The 23,783-nt window shown below is 44.3% G+C and overlaps 1 protein-coding gene and 1 pseudogene across 5 annotated transcripts in view; both read right to left on the reverse strand.

Annotated features, from left to right (window-relative positions):
• The window catches only part of DST (dystonin), a gene marked incomplete at both ends in the record, with an annotated part of 523,923 nt that overhangs the window by 386,653 nt on the left and 113,487 nt on the right, over window positions 1-23,783 (reverse strand). For all 4 annotated transcript variants that reach the window (XM_080699914.1, XM_080699912.1, XM_080699907.1 and 1 more), the window contains one exon: window positions 6,765-6,972. In XM_080699914.1, coding sequence (XP_080556040.1) covers window positions 6,765-6,972 — 208 coding nt within the window. The remainder of the gene's footprint in view (window positions 1-6,764; window positions 6,973-23,783) is intronic.
• Window positions 8,001-23,783, reverse strand: part of LOC308266359 (ATP-dependent 6-phosphofructokinase, muscle type-like) — a 29,388-nt pseudogene continuing 13,605 nt past the window's right edge. The window contains exons 4-6 of the transcript in view: window positions 23,670-23,767; window positions 23,292-23,368; window positions 8,001-8,072 (exon numbers count right to left, since the gene is read on the reverse strand). The product of the transcript in view is annotated as an ATP-dependent 6-phosphofructokinase, muscle type-like (transcript). The remainder of the gene's footprint in view (window positions 8,073-23,291; window positions 23,369-23,669; window positions 23,768-23,783) is intronic.

The following is a 23,783-nucleotide window of genomic DNA, read 5'->3' on the forward strand; positions in this document are numbered from 1 at the left end:
ACACACACACACACACACACACACACACACACACACGGGCTGGGGATATAGTTCAGAGGTAGAATGGCCCTGGGTTCAATCCCCAGTACCACAAAAACAAAACAAAAAATAGCTTCATCACTGACAAAGCATTTACCTTTTACTAGTACTTCAACACTGAAAAACCCTAGCCGGGCATGGTGTCACACACTTGTAATCCTAGTATTTGGGAGGCTGAGGCAGGAGGAGAGCACGTTCTTGGCCAGCCCTCATCAACTTAGTTAGGCCTTGTTTCAAAATAAGAAATAAAAAATGTTGGGGGTATAGCTCAGAAGCAGAATGCCCCTGGGTTCAATCCCCTCTACCACAGAGAAGGAAAAAAAAGGACTGAAAAACCTAACTTATAATACTTGTAGCTAGAGCCAGGCGTGGTGGCGCACACTTGTAATCCCAGTACTTGGGAGGCTGAGACAGGAGGATGTGGGTTCATGACCAGCCTCGGCTGCTTAGTGAGTCCCTCCGCAACTTGGTGAGACCCTGTTTCCAAATAAAGAATAAAAAATTGGGCTGGGAGTATAGCTCAGAGGTAGATGCCTCTGGGTTCAATCCCCAGCAACACACACACACACACACACACACACACACACACACACACACATAATAATGATAATAATAATACTCATAGCTAAAAATAGCAGATTTATATTATTCATATTTGTAAAAAGGCTCCTTTTATATCCAAAGTTCCTTTCCTTACATCATGTAAAAAAAAGGTCAATTTTTACAGTGACCTTGAAATAGTAAGTGAATAGATGATAGTTTCTTTGTGTGTGTGTGTGGTACTGGGAATGGAACCCAGGAGGCCTTCTACCTCCGGGCTACACTCCCAGACTTATTTTATTTTATATTTTATTTGGAAACAGGGTCTCTTAAGCCAGTGCAGCTGGCTTCAAACCTGCGCAATCCTCCCGTCTCAGCCTCCCAAGCATGGGGATTAAAAGCATGCGCCACCACGCCCGGCTAGTTTCAAATTTTAATATGATAAAATCACAATAAATGAGCTGGAACTTTTAAAATTAAAGTGAGGCGTACAGCACAGTTCAGCAGCGGAGCGCTCAGCTAGCCTGTGCTAGGCCCTGGGTCTTAGTCTTGGAGGCTCCCCACCGTTTACAGCCTAAGTAGCCTCTGTACTACGCAAAGCATCTGTAATGTGTATCTTTCCCCTCCAAAGCCCACGCTTGGTGCACACACACTATTTGCAGTTCCCCCTTACGCACATCTCCCTACCTTTGTTCATGTCCTTCCATCCCTTTGAGGTGGCAGCGACTCTCACCCTAATTCCATCAAACTAGACTCTGTATCTCAGCTCAAATGGCATTTCCCCTCAGAAACCTTTCAGGAGCACCCAGGCCTCCCTTCTCCTGCTCAAGTTAATCACACTGTCCTCTGGATTCTTTTAATATCAGGTGCTTGCAGTCATTACAACTAATCTCTGTAACCAAGTTGTAACTGCCTGACAACAATTCATTTATCATATTAAACTCTGATTTTTTTAAAGGCAGAATGGTGTGCTGTTCTTCATTTTATTGCAGAAGCTCAGTAAATATCATTAAATGTGGATGAATTCAAATATGCCACAGAAGCCGGGCGTGGTGGTGCACACTTGTAATCCCAGCATTCGGGAGGCTGAGACCTGGAGGATCGCGGTTTGCGGACAGCCTCAGCTACTTAGTGAGGCCCTCTGCAACTCAGTGAGACCCAGTTTCAAAATAAAGAATAAAAATAGGGCAGGGGGTATAGCTCGGGGGGTCAAAAGCCCCTGGGTTCCATCCCCCAACCCGCAAAAAAAAAAAAAAAAAATATGCCACAGACCATAGGTCACTTTCACTCATTAGACATTTCACAATCAATTCTACTCTTAAGACCTTAAAAACTGAGACAGAAGCTGGGTGTGGTGACGCCGCTTGTAATCCCAACATTTGGGAGGCTGAGACAGGAGGATTGTGGTTCGCGGACAGCCTCAGCTACTACTTAGTGAGGCCCTTTGCAATTCAGTGAGACCCTGTTTCAAAATAAAGAATTTAAAAAATAGGGCTGGAGGTGTAGCTCTGAGATAGAATGCCCCTGGGTTCCATCCCCAGTACCGAAAAAAATAAATAAATAAAAAAAACTGAGACAGGATATCCCAGGCCAGAGCATAGTAACTTAGAAGGAAGAACTCTGTCTCAAAATTAAAAATGAAATATCACCCCATATTGTACAAAGAAAGAGTTTCAGAGAGAATATGAAATTTAAAGAGAGTAGAGAAAATGTACTATTAGATTAGAAGTGGAATTTTTGTGAGATAGTATTGACAATCAAAACCAGGGATACTTTACCACTGAGCTACACCCCCAGCCCTTTTATTTTTCATTTGAGACAGGATCTAAGTTGCCCAGGCTGGCCCTGAACTTGCAATCCCCTGGCCTCAGCCTCCCTCCAGAGTTGCTGGAATCACAGGCACACACCACCACACTTAGCTAGATGTGGGTTTTTTAATGGTACATTTTCAAACTATCCCAGCATCAAATTCCTTTAGATAAACTGTACCCATATCATCACACTGAGTGACCAGTGATCAACTTAATACATAAGGGGTCTGAATCTCATAATTTAGTCACATTACAATTTTGTTTAAATTTGAGGACTGGCCACTAAATCCATGTTTGGTTATTGTTTATAATTTGTGTACCAAATATTTGATCTACCAGTTTTTTCTGTGTATGCGATACTGGGAATTGAACCCAAAGGCGCTCTACCACTGAGCTAACCCCAGATGCCTCTTTTGAAGCAAGGTCTTGACAAATTGCTCAGGCAGGCCTTGAAATTGTGAACTTCCTTTAGAGATATTGATATCTTTAAGTAGATACCAATATCTATTTTTGTGTGTGTGTGTGTGTGTGTGTGTGGTACTGGGGGTGGAACCCAGAGGCTTTCTACCTCTGGGCTATACTCCCAGACCTTTTTTTATATTTTATTTGGAAACAGGGTCTCACTAAGTTGCTAAAAGCCTCACTAAGTAGCTGAGGCTGGCTTCGTGCGATCCTCCTGTCTCAGCCTCCCAAGCGCAGGGATTACAAGCGTGAGCTTCCATGCCCGGCTCCCAATATCTATTTTAAAAGAATAGTACAAACTGGGTGTGGTGTCTCACTCTTGTAATCTCAGCATTTGGGAGGCTGAGACCCAGAGGATAGGGCTGGGGGCATAGCTTGGAGGTACAATACCCCTGGGTTCCATTCCCAATACCAAAATAAAATAAAATAAAATAAAATAAAATAAAATAAAATAAAATAGTAGTACATTTCCATACTGATTGTGGTTTCATTTTGTTTTGATCTTTGTGTGCATGTATGGTGCTAGATATTGAACCCAGAGGCATTCTACCTCTGCACTACATCCCAGACCTATTTTATCTTTCATTTGGAAACAGGATTTTGCTAAATTGCACAGGTTAATCCCAAATCTGTGATCCTCCTGTCTCAGCCTCCCAAGATGGAGATTAGAGGTGTCTGCCACCATACCTGGATGTATTGATCTATTTCTGAAGCATTAGTGTAATTTTTTTTTTTTTTTTTTTTGGTGGTACTGGGGCTCCTGGAAGCCCTTCTACCTCCAGGCTACACTCCCAGACCTATTTTATATTTGGAAACAGGGTCTCTTAAGCCAGCAAGGCTGGCTCCGAACCAGTGCGATCTTCCTGTCTCTGCCTCCCAAGCGCAGGGATTACAAGCGTGCGCCACCACGGCCGGTGAGCATTAGTGTAATTTTAAAAGCAGGTAACTTTAGCCAGATGTGGTGGCGCATGCTTATAATCCCAGCATTCGGGAGGCTGAGACAGGTGGATCATGGTTCGCAGACAGCCTCAGCTACTTAGTGAGGCCCTTTGCAACTCAGTGAGGCCTTGTTTCAAAAATAAAGAATAAAAAATAGGGCTGGAAGTATATCTTGGAGATAGAATCCCCTGAGTTTCATCCCCAGAACCGCCAAAAAAAAAAAAAAAAAAAGGCAGGTAATTTTGACATCTCAGTCACGTACTTCAGCCAGCCCCACTCAGTGGATACCTCACAATGACTGACACATGGCCCCTGCTCTCAAGAAATCCAGAGTCCAGCCGTTCATGGGCGCACCCCTGAATCTCAGTACTTGGGAGGCTGAGACAATAGGGTTGCATATCCCATGCGCCAAAACCTAGCCAGACCCTGGTTTCAAAATACAAACTAAGCCAGATGTGGTGGCGCATACTTGCAATCCCAGCATTTGGGAGGATGAGACAGGAGGATCGTGGTGCACAGACAGCCTCAGCTACCTAGTGAGGCCCTCTGCAACTCAGTGAGACCCTGTTTCAAAATAAAGAATAGCCAGGCGTGGTGGCGCACGCTTGTAATCCCCGTACTTGGGAGGCTAAGACAAGAGGATCACGCAGGTTCGAAGCCAGCCTCAGCTACTTAGTGAGGCTCTCAGCAACTTAGTGAGACCCTGTTTCCAAATAAAGTATAAAATAGGTCTGGGAGTGTAGCCCGAAAGTAGAAAGCCTCTGGGTTCCACCCCCAGTACCACCAAAAAAAAATAAAGAAAGAAAGAATAAAGAACAGGGCAGGAGGTATAGTTTGGAGGTCAAATGCCCCTGGGTTCCACCCCCAGACCCCCCCCCCCAAAAAAAAAAAAAACTAGCCAGGCGTGGTGGCGCACTCTTGTAATCCCAGGATTTGGGAGGTTGAGACGGGAGGATCATGGTTCGCCGACAGCCTCAGCTACTTAGTGAGGCCCTCTGCAACTCAGTGAGACCCTGTTTCAAAACTAAAGAATAAAAAACTAGCCTGGAGGGTGTAGCTTGGAGGTAGAATGCCCCTGGGTTCTATCCTCAGTACAGCCAGAAAAAAAAAAAAAAAAAAAAAAACTAAAAAGGGCTAGTCAGTAACTGAAGGAGTAACTGAAGGTCCCTGGGGTCAATCTCTAGTACACACACACACACACACACATACACACAGTCCTATCACCAACACCCGCGTGCAAACTGTATCCTATTAGAACTTGCGGTTCTCCCGTTTCTTCCCCACCCACAGTGTGCACTGACTGTTAATACCAACTTCTCGTGATTTGTATCACCCAGAGTCCTCCCCAAGTTATATAATCTCATTCTCTGGGCAAACACGTATCCTGTCCTCCTCGAACCCTTGCCTTCACCACCAAAAGCAAAATATCCCCCTTCCATACAACCCTGAAAGCAGGCAGCCTGTGTCGACGCCCAGGCCCACTGCCGGCCCAGCTGCTCCCAGGGGCCCTCCTACACTGCATCCAGGACGAGGATCTGCTGGGCTAGGAGGCGTCACCTCCTCCCTCTACAGCCTCAAACCTGCAGGAGGCTTGCAGCCAGGCAAGGAGGCGGGCCTGCGTGACTAAACACTTTCCCACACTCAGGAGCAGAGGAGGGGGTGAGAGCCAGGGTCTAGGCCCCCTCTGCTCAGACTGACAGCCCCCAGGCCACCTCCTCCTCCCCTTAACCTCTACAACTCCACCCTCCTCTCCAAAGGCTGGGTCAGCCCAGCCAGCATCTCAGAACAGGAGCCTCTCAGAACAGAGCCACAAAGCTGTTGTCCCAGAAACCCTGGCTGGTGACCGACTGGCCAGGCTCTGTTTGCTTCTCCCCTAAAAAGAAAATCCCAGTGGGGGGACTTTCGGGGGCCCTCTGCTGCCTTGGTGCCTGTGATCTGGCTAAGCTAGTCCCCTCCCGGCTCTGGGAGGAAGAAGTCCCAACTCTGCATTAAGGTGAGAAGCAAAAGAAACTCAAGAAAGGAGCCCCCACACCCAGTTAAGGGTGGGGAAGGGAGAAGAGACACAACTGGCTTCAGAAGAAAACTCAAAAAACACCTGGCCTTTGCAGAAGAATCTCCAGACATCCTCCATTCTGCCCTCTTACCATTTCCAAGAGGAAAGAAAAAATTATTGCGGGAACATTGGAACACCCACCCCTGGAAGCAACTCTCACACACAGAACACGAACCGCACCAACACTGCAGTGCCAGAGGGTTTATTTCCACCGAATTCTCAGCTTTCAGCTGGGTAAAACAAGCCATCCCTTCTGGTTCCGCCTTGACAGCCGGTGCAAGAGAACACCCGGTAACACAGAACAGAAACACTGGCACCTCCCATATATTAATTAATCAGGAATGCATGATGGCTAAGCCTTGAAAAGCACTAGGGACAAAAAGCCGCTATGGATGCAGGATGCGGACAGAGATGCTACATTTAAAAAAAAAAAAAAAAAGAACACATCCAAGTTGCTGCAAATACGCTCTGCAATCCTGGGTACCAAAATCCACACATCCACTTGAGACAAATCTGCGTAGCTCAGGGCCCTGAGCAAAAATGAAAACGGCAAAGGCAAATATGGGAGGAATCACTGGAGTTGATACTTTCAAGTCCCCTCGGAGGCTGCTGCGTGTAAACAGCAAAGTTTAATACAGAGGCCTGTGAATATTTTCTTGCATATTTAATATATTGATCCATCCAACCAGAGAGCAGGGCCAAACAGCTTAGTCACCAGCAAGCAGGCAAAGTGCTCTCCAGATCGCTCGCTCACTCACTGGGTAAAAGGCAGCATAAAGTAAACACAGTCCTCCTCCTCCCCCACCTTGAGGACAAATGACTGCCCAGAGCATCAGCTCCCAGAAATGGCCCCCAGGGAACAGATGGGGGAATTTCCACAACTCTCCTCCCCCCTCCATCCCTTTCCCGGGTGCGCTCACCTGCTATCCGGAGCACTGCCCTCTCAGCAGGGTCCAGCACCGAGCCCCCCTGAATCTTTCTTTTCGATCTCTCGTGTTTAGGCAAATTCCAGGGTAAGGTGTCTCCCGGAGCTGGAGATGCCGAGCCAGATTTCTGACTGAAATCATCCTCGTCAGAAAAATCCGCAGAGGAAGACATAGAGCAGCGATAGGACACGTTCCCGGAACTCTACAGAGGATGACACAGAAAAAAAGAAAAGCATTAGCAGCAACACCCTCACTAAGCTCATAGAGTCAAAAGGCCGCCCCTCCCGCCCCCAAAGGGGCTCTGGCAGCCTGCACCATCCTTGGAGATTTGGGGCTATACACAAACAAAAATAAAACGAAACGCAGGGCTCACCATCTTTTCTTGGCCGAGTCTCCGACAGCAGAAACAATGCCCGGGCAGTTTCAATACATGAAGCTCTGCATGGAAGAAGTGTGTGGCCTGCGGTCCGGCCACCAGCTCACAAATGACTGGCCCAACAATGAAGCCAGGCAGAATCAACAGCCTTCCTGTTACAAACCTATAGTATTTGGCTCCCCCACCAGGACAGGAGAAACATTTTCCATGGCCAGGCTGCTGGTTAATTCATTAATGCCACTAACTCTTAAGTTTCAAAAACAAAACACAAACGCAGGATGTCGGGTCCTTTCCGTTTCAAGTCGCCGCACCGCTGGGGCCTCGTTTAACCAGTTTTGAGCCGCGGGTCCTCTTTATTCAATTTTCTTCTAGAGACCCAAGCAGGTTCCCAGAAAAGAACAAGGAGGGAGGAGGGCTGGCTCTGAGAAGAGCCATTTCTTAAGACTTGGAGAACACAAAAGACTGTTTTCAGAGACGAGGCAGCGCCAATAAGCAAACATCTGAACTAGTTTAGAGTTCTTGAGATAATTTAAACTTCTAGCACATGCACAGCTGCCAATAATGTAAATGAGAATGATGCAGCAGAGACAGGAAACAGATCTCTTCTCGCTCCTGGTCATTACACAGTAAAATGAGAAGCAGGGCGCTTTCCCTGAAACACTCTGCCTGAAGTGAATCTGCAGGGTCCTGTTTTGCAGAAAGAGGCTATACCTTCCATAAAGAAGAAAGCACAAGATGTTATTCTTTTTATTGGGCTGTGTCTGGGACTGTTTGAGAGCCACCAGCTTACTGGTGAAGGAGGAACCGTGTGAGCTGAGGACAGGGTCACAAATAAAAGTGTCAAAGGGAAGTCTTCACTTTCCCATTGAGAAGACCTCTTTGCCGGGCCTCATGGTGAAGAGGCAAAACTGGTAGGACTTGAATTCCTGAAATGCAAGTGGCAGCCATAGATTCCTAAGGAGGGAGCAAGTTGCAGGCAGAAATCAGCGAGGCATGCTCCAATTTGAGGCAAAAACATTGGGCTGCACACAAAGGCGACGGCAACCGCATCACAAACAGGCTGTGTGAGCCACATCCCAAGCCCTCAAACAGGGCACGAGAAACTAACTACAAATGAGCCAGGACTCCCGTCCGCACCTCCCTTCCATCCGTCAAGCACGCAGCTCCACGGGGTCAACTCCATCCTTTAAAAAGTGCTCATAAAGATGGGCATGGTGTCGCACGCTTGTAATCCCAGCATTCGGGAGGCTGAGACAGGAGGATCGCGGTTCACGGCCAGCCTCAGCTACTTAGTGAGGCCCTCTGCAACTCAGTGAGACCCTGTTTCAAAATAAAGAATTAAAAAAATAGGGCTGAGAGTGTAGCTCTGAGGTAGAATGCCCCTGGGTTCCATCCCCAGTACCGCTAAAAATAAAAAATAAATAAAATAAATAAAATAAAAAGTACGCATAATATTTCCCCCCAAGTTTAGCATGTAAGATTTGTCTTCGGTTCTGGTCTCCTTCCCAACCCCCCCCCAACCCCCCCCCCCGCAAAAGACACTCTTCCGTTTTATTTTACAAGAAATTTCATCACCTTGGCTAATTTATTTACTTAAGATTCTATAGTCTTTCCTAGTGACAATAAAGCATTAAGCAAACTTGAGGCAAATTGGTAAATAAAACTGATTTTCTGCGTTGTAGCTACAGTCCACCGAGAGTTCTAAGTGGCATTAAGTCCATCACAGTGTGGTAGTATCAGTCCACTTCATTTCCCTTGCTTTTCTGAAAGTCATCCTGAGCTCTCTGAGGTATTGTCATTGTCTGGATCTGTGGGAAAGGGTGACATTCTTAAAGACTTTTAAAAGGGCATTGGGTTTCTTCGGTTGCCTCTGTCTTCCCTAAAATGACTTCCTACCTGTCCTTAGTTAAGGTCATCCTTTATCTTTCGAGATTGTGTTTCTTGTTGCTTGCACCATTTTAGCGAGGATAGTCATTTAATTGTTTATCTTTACAGACTTGGGGAATAACTGTTAAAAACTGCTCCTTTCCCCAAACCAACGATTATTGATTTTTGCAGAGTACATTTTTTAAATGGCCAGAGTCTCAGCTGATGGACCAGCAAAATGTGATTTATACCTTGACATAAACACTATTAATCACATGTAGCCAGATGGGAACAGTTGCTACCCCCAGACCCAAGGGTGTTGACTGGTGCAGCCTCTAAGCCGGTCAGGGTAAACAGATAAAGTGAGAAAAGGAAGAAAAGACAATTAGCAACACCTCTTTCAGCAACTTATCATCGGAAAATACAAACACCACACACATATACCACTAGAGAGAGAGAGAGAGAGAGAGAGAGATCATACGTGTTTATAAATGGTTCAAGCAATTAAACAATTATAGTATCAGATTTTTCCACACAAGAAATTCATATAGCAATTAAACAATCATAGTATTAGATATTTTCCACAAAAAAGACATAATCACTTTTTAAAAATATAATCAAAATTATACAAAATTTGACCCTTCCCTGAAAATAGGGATGGATTTAAATGAAGCCACTGTGAGGTGAATGGCTCCTATAAAACAATTATATTCTTTATTGATTTGCAGTGACTCCTCAAATCATGTCACAATCACGGGGGTTAGAGGGGAAAATGTGAGAGTACTATTCGATTTCTATTTTGTTTGCTCTGTCTGGGAAAAGTAACACGTTGTTTGGACACCAAGTCCAGAGCCTTGATGCAGGGCTTGTTGGGGGGCACAAAGGAAGAGCGGTCCTGCGGTCAGACTGTACTGGTATTGGGAAGAGGGTTTGAAATGTATTAAGGTATAAGTATTGGGAAAAGAGTTCCAATTTTAAAAAATATATCCTTTATACTAAGAAGGCCAGGGCTAGCAGAAAGGAGGGACTTGTAATTTACATTTCTAAAGGGAAGGAAAGGAAGCCTGAGAGGCTTCTTTACATTTCTGAAAGAGAAACAAATGGCCTAAGGGAAATCTGAAGAAATCCCAGATGCCGGGAGAAACAATTTCACACATCTCGGGGGATGGAACAAGAGGTGTAGAGGACTGTGTTTGAAGGCAGGACAGCCCCACCTTCCAGGGCAAATCCTCCTGGAAACGGCAGAGACTGGGCTAGAGATAAGGCTAGCATATCTACAGATCAAAGGACCTTCCTCGGACTTAGACAGGATAAAAACTCAGTAAACTGGAGTTCTTTGGCATTTTCATTCGAATTGCCCCCCTGTGTCTGCTCCAGCACAGGGCTTTAACTATCTCTATATTTCTATCTTTTTAATAAACTTCTTTAAATCTGCAGCAGCTGTCCAAGCGATGAATACTTATTCTTAGCTTAGGACAAGAATCCACGGTTTTTCTGTTTGTCTCTGTGTGTCTGGTGGGTGGGGGATTATTTCACACCACACACCTTTCCCCCCACCAACCTATCCCCTGCAACAAGACAAACCCCGGTTCCCACCTCTTACTCTACACTTTCCTGCCTAAGATTTTTTGGTTTTTTTGTTTGTTTTGCGGCACTGGGGATGGAACCCAGGGGCATTCTACCTCTGAGCTACACCCCCAGCCCTATTTTTTTTTTTCTTTATTTTGAAACAAGGTCTCACTAAGTTACTGAGAGCCTCACCAAGTAGCTGAAGCCAGCCATGAACTGCGATCCTCCTGCCTCAGGCTCCCAAGTACTGGGATTACAAAAGTGCGCCGCCATGCCCGGCTACTACCTAAGGTTTAATTCCTGTTACAATACAAATATCTATGACCATCAATAGGGAATTGGCTAGATAAATGATAGTATATCGATATGATGTGCTTATGCTGTCCACAGCAATTAAACAGTATTGATCTTCATTTAGCAAGGAGGAAAAAACTGATACAGGATGACTTCTTTTAAAGGGTCTGATCAGCTCTGGGTAATGGCCAAGATTATGAACACATTTAATTGTATTTCTTATAATTTTTTAATTCAAAATGAATACGAATACACAAAAAAAGATTACCTAAAAGAAATGTCCAGAGAAAATATCAAAGGCCCTATAAAAGAAACAACTATGTAAGCTAGTATTTTAACTGTTTGGGGTTATGGACAGCCCAGAAAAGTTAATGATATCTATGGAAAGCCCTCTCTAAAACAAAGCAAATAAGCTACACGTAAACTCTACCTAGGATTTCATTCAACGCTCTGCCCGGCTCACCCGCTGACCCCAGGTTAAGGCTCCAATTCACACCCTCCTTTGTCAGCACCACTTAGCACAGGCTGAAAGCAAGAAAAATAGGATAGAGCTCTTCTACCAAAGAGCAGGAAGGGCGATTAGGGCTGTGAAGACTAAGTGGGCCCCGTCATTGCTCATAATATTTTTAACCTTTGGCCTCTTTTTTTTTTTCTTTTGGCCATACTGGGGATGGAACCCAGGGGCAGTTTACCTCTGAGCTACACCCCCGGCCCTATTTTTTATTCTTTGAAACAGGGCCTCACTGAGTTGCAAAGGGCCTCACTAGCTGAGGCTGTCCTCGAACCGCATTCCTCCCATCTCAGCCTCCCAAATGCTGAGATTACAAGTGTGTGGAGCTGGGCATGGTGGCGGCGAACGCTTGTAATCCTAGCATTTGGGAGGCTGAGACAGGAGGATCTCGGTTCGAGGACAGCTTCAGCTACTTAGTGAGGCTCTCCACAACTTAGTGAGACCCTGTTTCAAAATAAAGAATAGCCGGGCGTGGTGGCGCACACTTGTAATCCCCGCGCTTGGGAGGCAGAGACAGGAGGATTGCACAGGTTCGAAGCCAGTCGCGTTGGTTTAAGAGACCCTGTTTCCAAATAAAAAAATATAAAAAATAGCCGGGCGTGGTGGCGCATGCTTGTAATCCCCGCGCTTGGGAGGCTGAGAAAGGAGGATCGCACAGGTTCGAAGTGGGCCTCAGCTACTTAGTAAGGCTTTCAGCAACTTATTGAGACCCTGTTTCCAAATAAAATATAAAAAAGGTCTGGGAGTATAGCCCGGAGGTAGCCTTTGGGTTCCACCCCCAGTACCACCAAAAAAAAAAAAAAAAAAAAAAAAAAAAAAAATATATATATATATATATATATATATATGGTCTGGGAGGTAGAAGGGCTTCCAGAAACCCCAGTACCACAAAATAATAAAATAAAATAAAAAATAGAACAGGGGGTGTGGCTCAGAGGTCGAATGCCCCTGGGTTCCATCCACAGACTCGAAAAAAAAAAAAGTGTGCTATCATGTCCGGCTTCTTTTTAAATAAGGGACCTCTGGATTCATGTTGTCTCTACAACCAAAAACACCACCAGGTTGTGAGAAACCAAAAAAATAAAAAATAAAAGGAAGGAAAGAAAGAAAGAGAAACCCTGCATGGCATCTTCTACAACTAGTTATTAAAGCAGTTTTAACAACTGAATTAGATCGCTGGAAGCAAGCTGACTTTCCTAATAGCCCATGGACTCACTTGGTATACAAACCACCTAAACCTCCTGCAGCCAGGATAATTACATAATGCAACATTTTTAGAATAAGAACTGAACAATAGCTTCTTTAATTGAAACCCGTGGGGAACCTGAGATAAGCACAATGGAGCCGCCTCAATTGGACAGCGCCCAGCCCTAGCACCATGATCTGTAGGAAATGCCCGGAAACTGCCTTGGCACTCAGCATCTCTAAAGGCCGTAGAGAAACGACAGAGGCCAGGAGCTGAGAAATGGCCAGACTTTTAGAACCCCAGAGGATCAAGAGTACGCTCTCACAAGCCCGTGTGCGTATCATTTACACGCAATTTCGTTTGTATATTTCAAAAGAAATGTACCAACACACACACACACACACACACACACACACACACACACACACACGGAAAGAATTAGACAAATCCTGATTGTGGAATAGTGCTACATGATAACTGTCCTCAATTTTACAAAAAAAGGTCAATGGCATGAGACATTAAAAAAAAAAAAAAGAACTAATCTAGATTTAAAAAGATAAAATGAACAAAACAAATTATGAACCTTGATTGTATTCTGTATTTTTTTAGGCTAAAAAGACATCTTAGAGACAATTTGGAAAATCTGAACATGGGCCATGGATTGTTTGTTAGATGTCAGAAAATAACTTAATTCTCTAAGGTATGAAAATAGTATTGTAGCAATACAAGAAAATGTCCTTATCCTCAAGAGATACAAGCTGAAGGAACTCTTGATGTCTCCACTTATTTTCAATTGTATGAATAAAAACAGAGAGAATGAGTAAATATGAAAATAGAATAACAAAAAGTGTTCATTGGAATACTCTTTCAACTTTTCTATAAATGTTAATATGTTTTAAGAGAAGATGAAGAGGAAACTAAAAAAAAAATTTTTTTTAAGCGTTGCTTAGCAAACTGGGCATGGTGGCACATGCTTGTAATCTCAGTACTTGGGAGGCCGAGACAAGAGGATCACAGGTTGGCTGCCATCCTCAGCTACTTAGTGAGGCCCCCCACAACTTAGTGAGACCCTGTTTCAAAAATTAAGAATAAAAGATAGGATTGAGGGTGTAGCTTAGAAGTAGAATTCCCCTGGGTTCAATCCCAGCATCAAAAAAAAAAAAAAAAAAGAGTTGCTTCATCTAGCCTGTCCTCACAAATCAACATTCCCAGATTGAAAAGAAGCGGTGATAGTACATCTCAATAATTTCTCATGGCATTTGTTCACACAGAGAGGCAGCAGAAGCACTGGTCTCTGTCAACAAGCCACTGAAAGCAATCTCTGTGTGTGTGTGTGTGTGTGTGTGTGTGTGTGTGTGTGTGGTACTGGGGTAGAAACCCAGAGGCTTTTCTACCTCCGGCTATATTCTTTCAGCCCTATTTTATACTTTATTTGGAAACAGGGTCTCAATAAGTTCCTGAGAGCCTCACTAAGTAGCTGAGGCTGGCTTCAAACCTGTGTGATCCTCTTAAGAGACCCTGTTTCCAAATAAAATATAAAAAAAAATAGGTCTGGGAGTGTAGCCCAGAGGTAGAAGGCCCTGGGTTCCATCCCCAGTACCACCAAAAAAAAAAAAAAAAACCACACAAACAAACAAAAGCTGTGTGGTCCTCCTGTCTCAGCCTCCCAAGCGCTGGGATTACAAGCATACGCCACACCACACCCAGCTACTTATTCTTTTTTTTTTTAACTGGGGTTCCTGGAAACCCTTCTATTTCTGGGTTATACTCCCAGACCTATTTTATACTTTTTTTTTTTTTAAACAGGTTCTCTTAAGCCAGCACGGCTGGCTTCGAACCTGCGTGATCCTCCTGTCTCTACCTCCCAAGTGCGGAGATTACAAACGTGCGCCACCATGCCCAGCTACTTATTCTTTATTTTGAAACAGGGTCCCACTAAGTTGCAGAGGGCCTCTCTAAGTAGCTGAGGCTGTCTTGAACCGTGATCCTCCTGTCTCAGCCTCCGGAATGCTGGGATTACAAGCGTGCGCCACCACGCCCGGCTGAAAGTAATCTTCTAAAGCCTCTGTCCCAAGCATAATTTTAGACAGAAGGCTATAAAAGAAGTTCTTTGTGTTATTAAAGAACAATCTGGCAAACACAAAATAGGTTCATTATCACATGATGTTTACATTTTATATAACAAAAAGGCATGAAAATTAAAAAAAAAAAACCTGAATATCTAATTTTGTTTAAAATCCCCTTCAAAGCCGGGCATGGTGGCCCACGCTTGTAATCCCAGCATTTGGGAGGCTGAAACCGGAGGATCGCGGTTCGCAGCCTCAGCTACTTAGGCCCTCTGCAACTCAGTGAGACCCTGTTTCAAAATAAAGAATAAAAAATTGGGCAGGAGGTGTAGCTCGGAGGTCTAATGCCTCTGGGTTCCATCCCCAGACCCGCAATAAATAAAAATTAAAAAAAATTCCCTTCAATAGGTTAACCACAAATTCTAACTTCTTATGTATCACATAAAAATACACTGTATGGCCCAATTCTATCCTTACATACTAGTGTTTTATATATTTGATTATTTATTTGCTTATTAATAATATACTCTTGTACATTATCTGATTTTAGAGGCACATTATTTGATTTTAGAGATCAACCTCTACCACAAATAAATAGGTACAAAAGAAAATAGTTAAGGGAATACAAGAAAATATGTTTAACCCCTTGAAGATAAAATAGCATAGAGTAAATATCAGAGAGCTTGCGCTTGCTATAGTTAAAAATTTTGCAAAACCAAGACAAGAGCAACAGTGGACACCTGTAATTCTAATACTTGGGAGGCTAAAACAAGAGGATCACAGTTTCAAGGTCAGCCTTAGCTGACCCTCTTTTTTTGCGGTATTATTATTCTTTATTTTGAAACAGGGTTTCATTGATTTGCAAAGAGCCTCACTAAGTAGCTGAGGCTGTCTTCAAACTGTGATCCTCCTGCCACAGCCTCCCAGATGCTGGGATTACAAGCTTGCGCCACCATGCCCAGCAGACCCTCAGTATCTTAAGAAGACCCTATTGAGACCCTACTTCAAAATTTTAAAAGAGGGCTGAGAATTGTAGCTCAGAGGTAGAATGCCCCTGGGTTCAATCCCCAGTACCAAATACAAAATTAAAAATTTCAAAACCAGTTGAACAACTCAAGTGTTTCTTTTTTTTTTCTTTTTCTTTTTTTTTTTTTTTTTTTTTTTGTGGTGGGGATGGAACTCAGAAGCTTTCTACCAGACCTATTTTCAATTTTATTTGGAACGGTCTCACTAAGTTGCTGAGAGCCTCACTAAGTAGCTGAGGCTGGCTTCAAACCTGCGCAATCCTGTCTCAGCCTCCCAAGTACTGGGACTACAAGTGCGCCACCACGCCCGGCTCAAGTATTTCATCAAATAAATAGCTCATTATTAGGCTTTTGCCTGGAAAGCAACTTATGGTAATGAGAGCGGTGGTCTGGTTTGGCGGAGCCTCCCCTGGCTGTCAGTCCTTCTTTTTGGGAAGATTCCCAGGAGCCTTTAACTCTGAGGGGTCTGAAAGCCAGGGCGGAGCTGGAGAGGAAGGGGAAATCAGATGGACAGGAAGCTGAAAGGTTAGTGTTTGGTTCTGACTCAAGGGAGGAGGCTTGGAGGGAAGAGCCACGGAAGCCAAAGGTTTCTTTGTAGGTAAAGAGACCTAGCGCGGCAGACGGTAAAAGAACACTGAAATTTGGGACGCAAATTCTTTCCAGGGCATAATGACTGTGCGTCGGTTGGGGTATTCCTCGATGCTGTGATCCCGGAGATACTAAGCTTGCTGCTAGACACAGAAGGGAGAGGTTTTCCAGCATCGTTTTCCCTTAGCTGCCTGGCCTCGCCCACAGACATGCAAGCTAAGTAGAAAAAAATCCTTCTTTATTTTTATTTTTATTTATTTTTTTTTTTTTTGAGGTACTGGGGATGGAACCCAGGGGCATTCTACCTCTGAGCTACACCTCCAGCCCTATTTTTTATTCTTTATTTTGAAACAGGGTCTCACTAAGGGGCAGAGGGCCTTCACTAAATAGCTGAGGTTGGCCAGGAACTCTTGTTCCTCCTGTCTCAGCCTCCCAAGTACTGGGATTACAAGCAGGCACCACCACACTCGGCCTTCCCCCTTTTATTTTATTTTATTTTATTTTATTTTATTTTATTTTATTTTATTTTTTTGGTGGTACTAGGGTTCCTGGAAGCCCTTCTACCTCCAGGCCACACTCCCAGACCTATTTTTAATTTTTTGAAACAGGGTCTCTTAAGCCAGCGTGGCTGGCTTCGAACCTGCACGCTCCTCCTGTCTCCGCCGCCCAAGCGCGGGGATTACAAGCGTGCGCCACCACGCCCGGCTCCCCCACTCTTTTTGAAGGCTAAAACACATTTCGTTGTGCAAAAAGCCACATTTTCCTTCTTCATCCATCTACTGATGAGAGTTAGGCTGATTCCACATGTTGGCTATCATGAAGAGTGCCGCAGTAACCATGGGAAGGCAGATATATCTGTGGCATATTGATTCAGTTCCCAGCAGGACCATGACTTCAAATTCCTGGCAATCTCCTCTTAGCACTAAGACCATCTACAAGACTGCCTTTCTTCCAGATGAATCAGTATACGCCATCCAGAAGACCCATCATTGTTCAAAGACTTTAGTCATCTGGACCAGACAAAGCTTTTCACTCACTGTCTTACTTAACGCTCACTGCAATTCAATAAACAGATTTTGGGGAGGTTAATTTGTTCATATCCATCTGTCAGTAGAAGGTGAAGCCAAGATTTCCACATGGGTCCTTTGGACTCCGAAGCCTACGCTCTAACGACATTGTACTGGTGCCCTGAGATGTGGTCCCAGGTGCTGGAGGAACATCTAACATGCACATCGCCCTCAAAGGTCTTACGCATACTGGGACAGCCCCAAAGGATTCGACTTGTCCTGGGTTCAGTACTAGGCCCAAAGTGTGGAAATGACTAAGAGTCAGGCCATTTTCAGTTCACAATTTAAAAACTAGTCAAAAATACACAACTATAGGTTGGAACGAGTGGGTCCACTTTTACATACATCTTTTGGAGAGAAATTTGCAACCATTTGAAAAAGCTCCAAGAAACTGTGGAGTTTATAAATATGGAAAACTTTTATTTTATTTTTTGCGGGTCCAGGGATGGAACCCAGGGGCATTGGACTTCCAAGCTACACTCCCTGCCCTATTTTTTGTTCTTTATTTTGAAACAGGGTATCATTGAATTGCAAAGGGCCTCACTAAGTAGCTGAGGCTGTCCAGGATCCTCCGGTCTCGGCCTCCCAAATGCTGGGATTACAAGTGTGCGCCACCAGGCCCGGCTTGGAAAACATTTTTTTTAAGTTAGGTATATTGTAAATGAATAAAATATATGTAGATAGAGCCAGGCATGTGTGTGTGTGTGTGTGTGCATATATATAGATAGATAGATAGATAGATAGTAGTTTAGATAGATAGTAGTTTATTTTATCACTGTCTACCATAAAGTATATACCCATCTGTTGTTAAATGTTAAAATGTTAAAATTTAGGCCGGGCATGGTGGCATATGCCTATGATCCCAGCATTCAGGAGGCGGTGGTTCGTGGACGATTTCGGCTACTTAGCGAAGCCCTTCACAACTCAGTGAGACCCTGTTTTAAAAACAAAACAGCCGGGCGTGGTGGCACACGCTGGTAATATCATATCTCCACACCCCCCCCCCCCCCCGGCTTGGGAGGCAGAGGATCACGCAGGTTTGAAGCCAGCCATGCTGGTTTAAGAGACCCTGTTTCCAAATAAATAAGTATAAAAATAGGTCTGGGAGTGTAGCCTAGAGGTAGAAGGGTTTCCAGGAACCCCATTACCACAAAAAAAAAAAAAAAAAAGCCCGACTTAAAAAAAAAAAAGGGCTGGAAGTGTCACTCTAAGGTACAATGCCACAATGCCCCTGAGTTCCATCCCCAGTACCGCCAAAAATAAATAAATAAATAAATAAATAAATAAATAAATAAATAATAAATAAAAATGTGCTGGGCAGGGTTGTGCACACTTGTAATCCCAGTACTTGGGAGGCTGAGACAGGAGGATCACATGTTTGCGGCCAACCTCAGCTTAATGAGGCCCTTCACAGCTGAGACCCTGTTTCAAAATAAAGAATAAATAATAGGCTGAGGGTATAGCATGGAGGTAGAATGGCCCTGAGTTTAATCCCCAGTACCACAAAAATCAAAAAATTATCAAAATATGGTATACTACATATAACCATATATGGCAGCAGTAACATAAGTGTAAACATAAAGATGCAGTGTGAAATCATAACTGCATAGAATTAACTGTGGTATGTTCTTTTTATTTTTTTCCATACCAGATGCCCCTGGTATGGAACCCAGGGGCATCATACCTCTGAGCTATACCCCAGCCCAATTTTTAATCTATTTATTTATTTATTTATTTATTTATTTATTTATTTATTTGTGGTACTGGGGTTCCTGGAAGCCCTTCTACCTCTGGGCTACACTCTCAGACCTATTTTTACATTTTTATTTGGAAACAGGGTCTCCTAAACCAGCATGCACGGCTGGCTTTGAACTCCTGGAAGCCCTTCTACCTCTGGGCTATACTCTCAGACCTATTTTTACATTTTTATTTGGAAACAGGGTCTCCTAAACCAGCATGCACGGCTGGCTTTGAACCTGCAGGATCCTCCTGTCTCTGCCTCCCAAGCGCGGGGATTACAAGCGTGCGCCACCACGCCCAGCCAACCTTTTTATTTTTTGAAACAGGGTCTCACTGAGTCGCAAAGGATCTCACTACAGAGCTGGAGGCTGTCCGCGAACCATGATCCTCTGGTGTCAGCACCACACCCAGCAAACTGCAGTACATTCTAAGAAGTACTGTAAAAATTTCATAGCCACCTCCTGTTGCTACTGCAGTGAGCTCAGGTATCGTGGGCATCCACGTATCTGCTCAAAACACATTGGGATGCTAATCACCTCCACATCCTCTCTGTGTGAGCAGCTGGACTCTCCAGCAAATGGCTTACCACAGTAAATCGTGATCTCTCATGTATTTTTCAGCACATACAATACAAATTACATAAAATGTATGCAAGCCAGGCGTGGTGGCGCACGCTTGTAATCCCCGCGCTTGGGAGGCTGAGACAGGAGGATCACACAGGTTCGAAGCCAGCCTCAGCTACTTAGTGAGGCTCTCAGCAACTTAGTGAGACTGTTTCCAAATTAAGTATAAAATAGGTCTGGGAGAATAACCCGGAGGTAGAAAAGTCCTTGGGTTCCACCTCCATTACCACACACACACACACACACACACACACACACACACATATATATGATAATAGATTGTTTATGTTATGTGTAGTCTACAGCAGGCTATTAGTAGCAAATTTGGGGGGGGGGTCAAAAGTTACATGCAAAAATTTTTTTTTTTTTTTTTTTTTTTTGCGGGTCTGGGGATGGGACCCAGGGGTATTCGACCTCCAAGTTACTTGTCCCCTGCCCTATTTTTTATTCTTTAATTTGAAACAGTGTTTCACTAAGTTGCAGAAGGCCTCACTAAGTAGTTTAGGCTGTTTGCAAACCGTGATCCTCTAGTCTGGGTCTCCCAAATGCTGGGATAACAAGTGTGCACCACCAAGCCCGGCACATGCAAATTTTTGACTATGGGGTGGGGTGGTCGGTGCCCTTAATGCCTGTGGTGTTAAAGGGTCAGCTTTGTTGGGAGGACGCCCTCCGCCTTCCTACGCCAAGAGATCAGGCCTTTCCTTCTTCCAGGGCCTCTTCCAACTCTTAAGATTCTTTGGTCGTAAAGCAGGGCATGGTGGCACACGCTTGTAATCCCAGCGCTTGGGAGGCTGAGACAGGAGGATCGCACAGGTTCAAAGCCAGCCTCAGCTACTTAGTGAGGCTCTCAGCAACTGAGTGAGACCCTGTTTCCAAATAAAGTATAAAATAGGTCTGGGAGTATAGCCCTGAGGTAGAGAAGCCCCTGGGTTCCACCTCCAGTACCACATATACACAAAAAAGATTCTTTGGTCGTATGTACCTCTTTACTACAACATATCCCCCAGTAGATCACAAATAAAAGGAAGACCACAGTAAATATCTAGATGCCAAATTATTGTAAAAATCTTTCAAACTCTTCACAAACATCATTTTTTGTAAGCCCACCTCAACTCAATCATGTTAAAGGCATAGAAAGAGACATCAAGAACTAGTTTACATTTGAATATTTACAAATAGTCTTTTCAGGGGAAGGACATTTTAAATAATTTATCTAAGAGAAAAACAAACACATCTCTGAAAATAGCCTCGCAAAACAAAAACAAATCAGGAAGACAAACTTAAATATTGATAATATTCCTTTAACTAGAGAATACTTAATCTTATGTTTTAAGTAGACATTTAGGTCAGTTCATTAAAAAATATGTCTTAACACCAGGCGTGGTGACGCACGCTTGTAATCCCCGCGCTTGGGAGGCAGAGACAGGAGGAGCGTGCAGGTTCGAAGCCAGCCACGCTGGCTTAAGAGACCCTGTTTCAAAAAATTAAAAATAGGTCTGGGAGTGTGGCCTGGAGATAGAAGGGCTTCCAGGAATCCCAGTACCACCAAAAAAAAAAAATATATATATATATATATATGTCTTAAAATATATATATATATATATATATATATATATATATATATATATATATATGTCTTAAGCACCCATAGACTTGTTCCTTGGGGGAATCTGGAATCTAACTGAGAGAACAGAGGTGATAAAATAGCCAATTTCTAATTAAATATCATTTCTCTTTACATATTAAGTTTAAAACATATATTCCAATGCATAATATACATTCATAAAAATAAGACTTGTAGTTTTTCCATACAAGTCAATTAGTCCAATAGGCTGGGTCACCTCAAGTCCCTTCAGAGGCCAGGACGGAGACGCAGGTGCTGCTCACCTCCCTCATCCTCTCAAGAGCCAGGACGGAACACTGTGACCGGGGAAAGCGGAGATCCAGGGAAAGAAACAGATAGAATAATGTCCTGTGCATATATGAATGTATTACCATGAATGAACAATTACAGTGCACCACTTTAAACAATATTTTACAAACTGCTGAACACTGCTAGAGCCATCATGTAGATGCACTGTGGTTGGCCTGCCCATCCATTTCTCTCTTTCTCTCTCTCTCTCTCTCTCTCTCTCTCTCTCTCTCTCTCTCTCTTTCTTTCTTTCTTTTCTTTTTTTTGGCAGGTCTGGGGATGGAACCCAGGGGCATTTGACCTCTGAGCTACACGCCCTACCCTATTTTTTATTCTTTTTTTTTTTTTTTCCCGGAACCCAGGTACATTCTATCTCTGAGCTACACCCCCTGTCCTATTTTTAGTCTTTTATTTTTGAAAAGGGATCTCACTGAGTTGTGAAGGGTCTCAGTAGCTGAGGCTGTCTGCGAACGGCAATCCTCTGGTCTCCGCCTCCAAATGCTGGAATTACAAGCATGTGCCACCATCCCCACATCCCCAGCTTTCTTTTTTTTTTTTCTTTTTTTTTTTTTTTTTTTTTTTTGCGGGTCTGGAGATGGAAGCCAGGGACATTTGGCCTCCGAGCTATACCCTCTGCCCTATTTTTTTATTTTTTTATTCTTTATTTTGAAACAGGGTCTCACTGAGTTGCAGAGGGCCTCACTAAGTAGCTGAGGCTGTTTGCAAACCGTGATCCTCTGGTCTCATCCTCCTGAATGCTGGGATCACAAGTGTGCACCACCACGCCCAGCTTATTCTTTATTTTGAAACAGGGTCTCACTAAGTCTCAGACGGCCTCACTGAGTAGTTGAGGCTGTCTGCGAACTGCGATCCTCCTGTCTGAGCCTCCCGAAGGCTGGGATTACAAGCGTGCACCACCACGCCCGGCTTGGCCTGCCCATTTCTAAAGGAAAATTAGTGGCACGCAGTTAAAACTTAGATTTCTCATGACAATTGAGAAGTAGAACTCTGGGCCGAGTCGTCGTTTCCCCCTTATAGTGCTCACCCAGCCGGCATTATGCACTTAGGACACCGGCTCCCTGCAAGGGGCCTGTGAGTCTGGAGACCCTGGTGTAACTGGAGGGCTGGGTGATGCTGTTGCATTCACAGAGTAAAGGAAAGGCCAAAGGTGGAGGAAAGTAGCAACGAGAGTAACCAAGGGAGAGGGGATGACTTTAAGCAAAAAGGAGAAACTTAGAGAAGACAGAATAAGAGAAAACAAAAGGAAGGCAGCCATCAGGGTATTTCAGTTGGGTGGATGTCAGGACAAACTCAAAGGGAGGCCACTTTTCTGAGGCCTGAGCGCTGCTCGAGCCGCCCCGTTCCCCAGAGCTCTCATTTCAAATGCCCAGGAAGGGCAGGAGGGAGGCCCCTAGACTGGGCAGATTCCTCAGCCTCCCCACCTGCCCAGCTGGGCGGGGCTGGGATCTGCTCCTGCCCCGCCCATGGCAACCCCGCCCACCGGCCTCTCCCACTCCCTAAGCTACAGAGGAGGCTCCAGTTCCGCCTCGGAGCCAGGATGTGGCCATGACTTCTGTTGGAAAGATGTGAGCTATGATCGCTTGTGTGGGCGTTGGGCATAAACACATGACCTTCGCAGAGACCAAACCCCAGCTGCCATCGTGCAGCCGAATCAGAAAGCTAAAAATACGTGCACACCACGGCATAGGCTGGATCTGAGGCAAGAGTCACACGGCCTTCGGAAAACTGGCTTCTCTGTGCTCTGGTTTTCATGGCTGAGAAACAGGAAGCGAAGGCACTTCTAGTATATGGTAGTATAGTGGCGGAATAAGCAAGGCACACAATGTGCTTAGAGCAGTGCCCAACGTCTTGGAAGTATTCAATATATTTTAGCTTCTAGGTGATGCTCCCTGTTCATACTTTTTGGATCCAGGGGCAGAGGGCTGACTGCAGCTGAGCCGGTATGATTGTTCCTCCAAAAAAATTGAAATGACAAACACACAGAGATGACAAGGTGCTAGAACTTGGTCACACTAATCACAGTTCTCAGGAACAAGGTCCATGAAGTTCCCATACCTATCCTTCCTAGGCTCGGCTGCTGAACCTTCAGGTCTTTGGAATTCTTCATATCTTTCCAATTCATTGCTTCTCTCTTAAGTTTGTTGTCTCCATTACTGAAGACACAACAAA

The sequence above is a fragment of the Muscardinus avellanarius genome (assembly GCF_963383645.1).
Source record: "Muscardinus avellanarius genome assembly, chromosome: 8".
Classification (NCBI taxonomy): Eukaryota; Metazoa; Chordata; class Mammalia; order Rodentia; family Gliridae; genus Muscardinus; species Muscardinus avellanarius.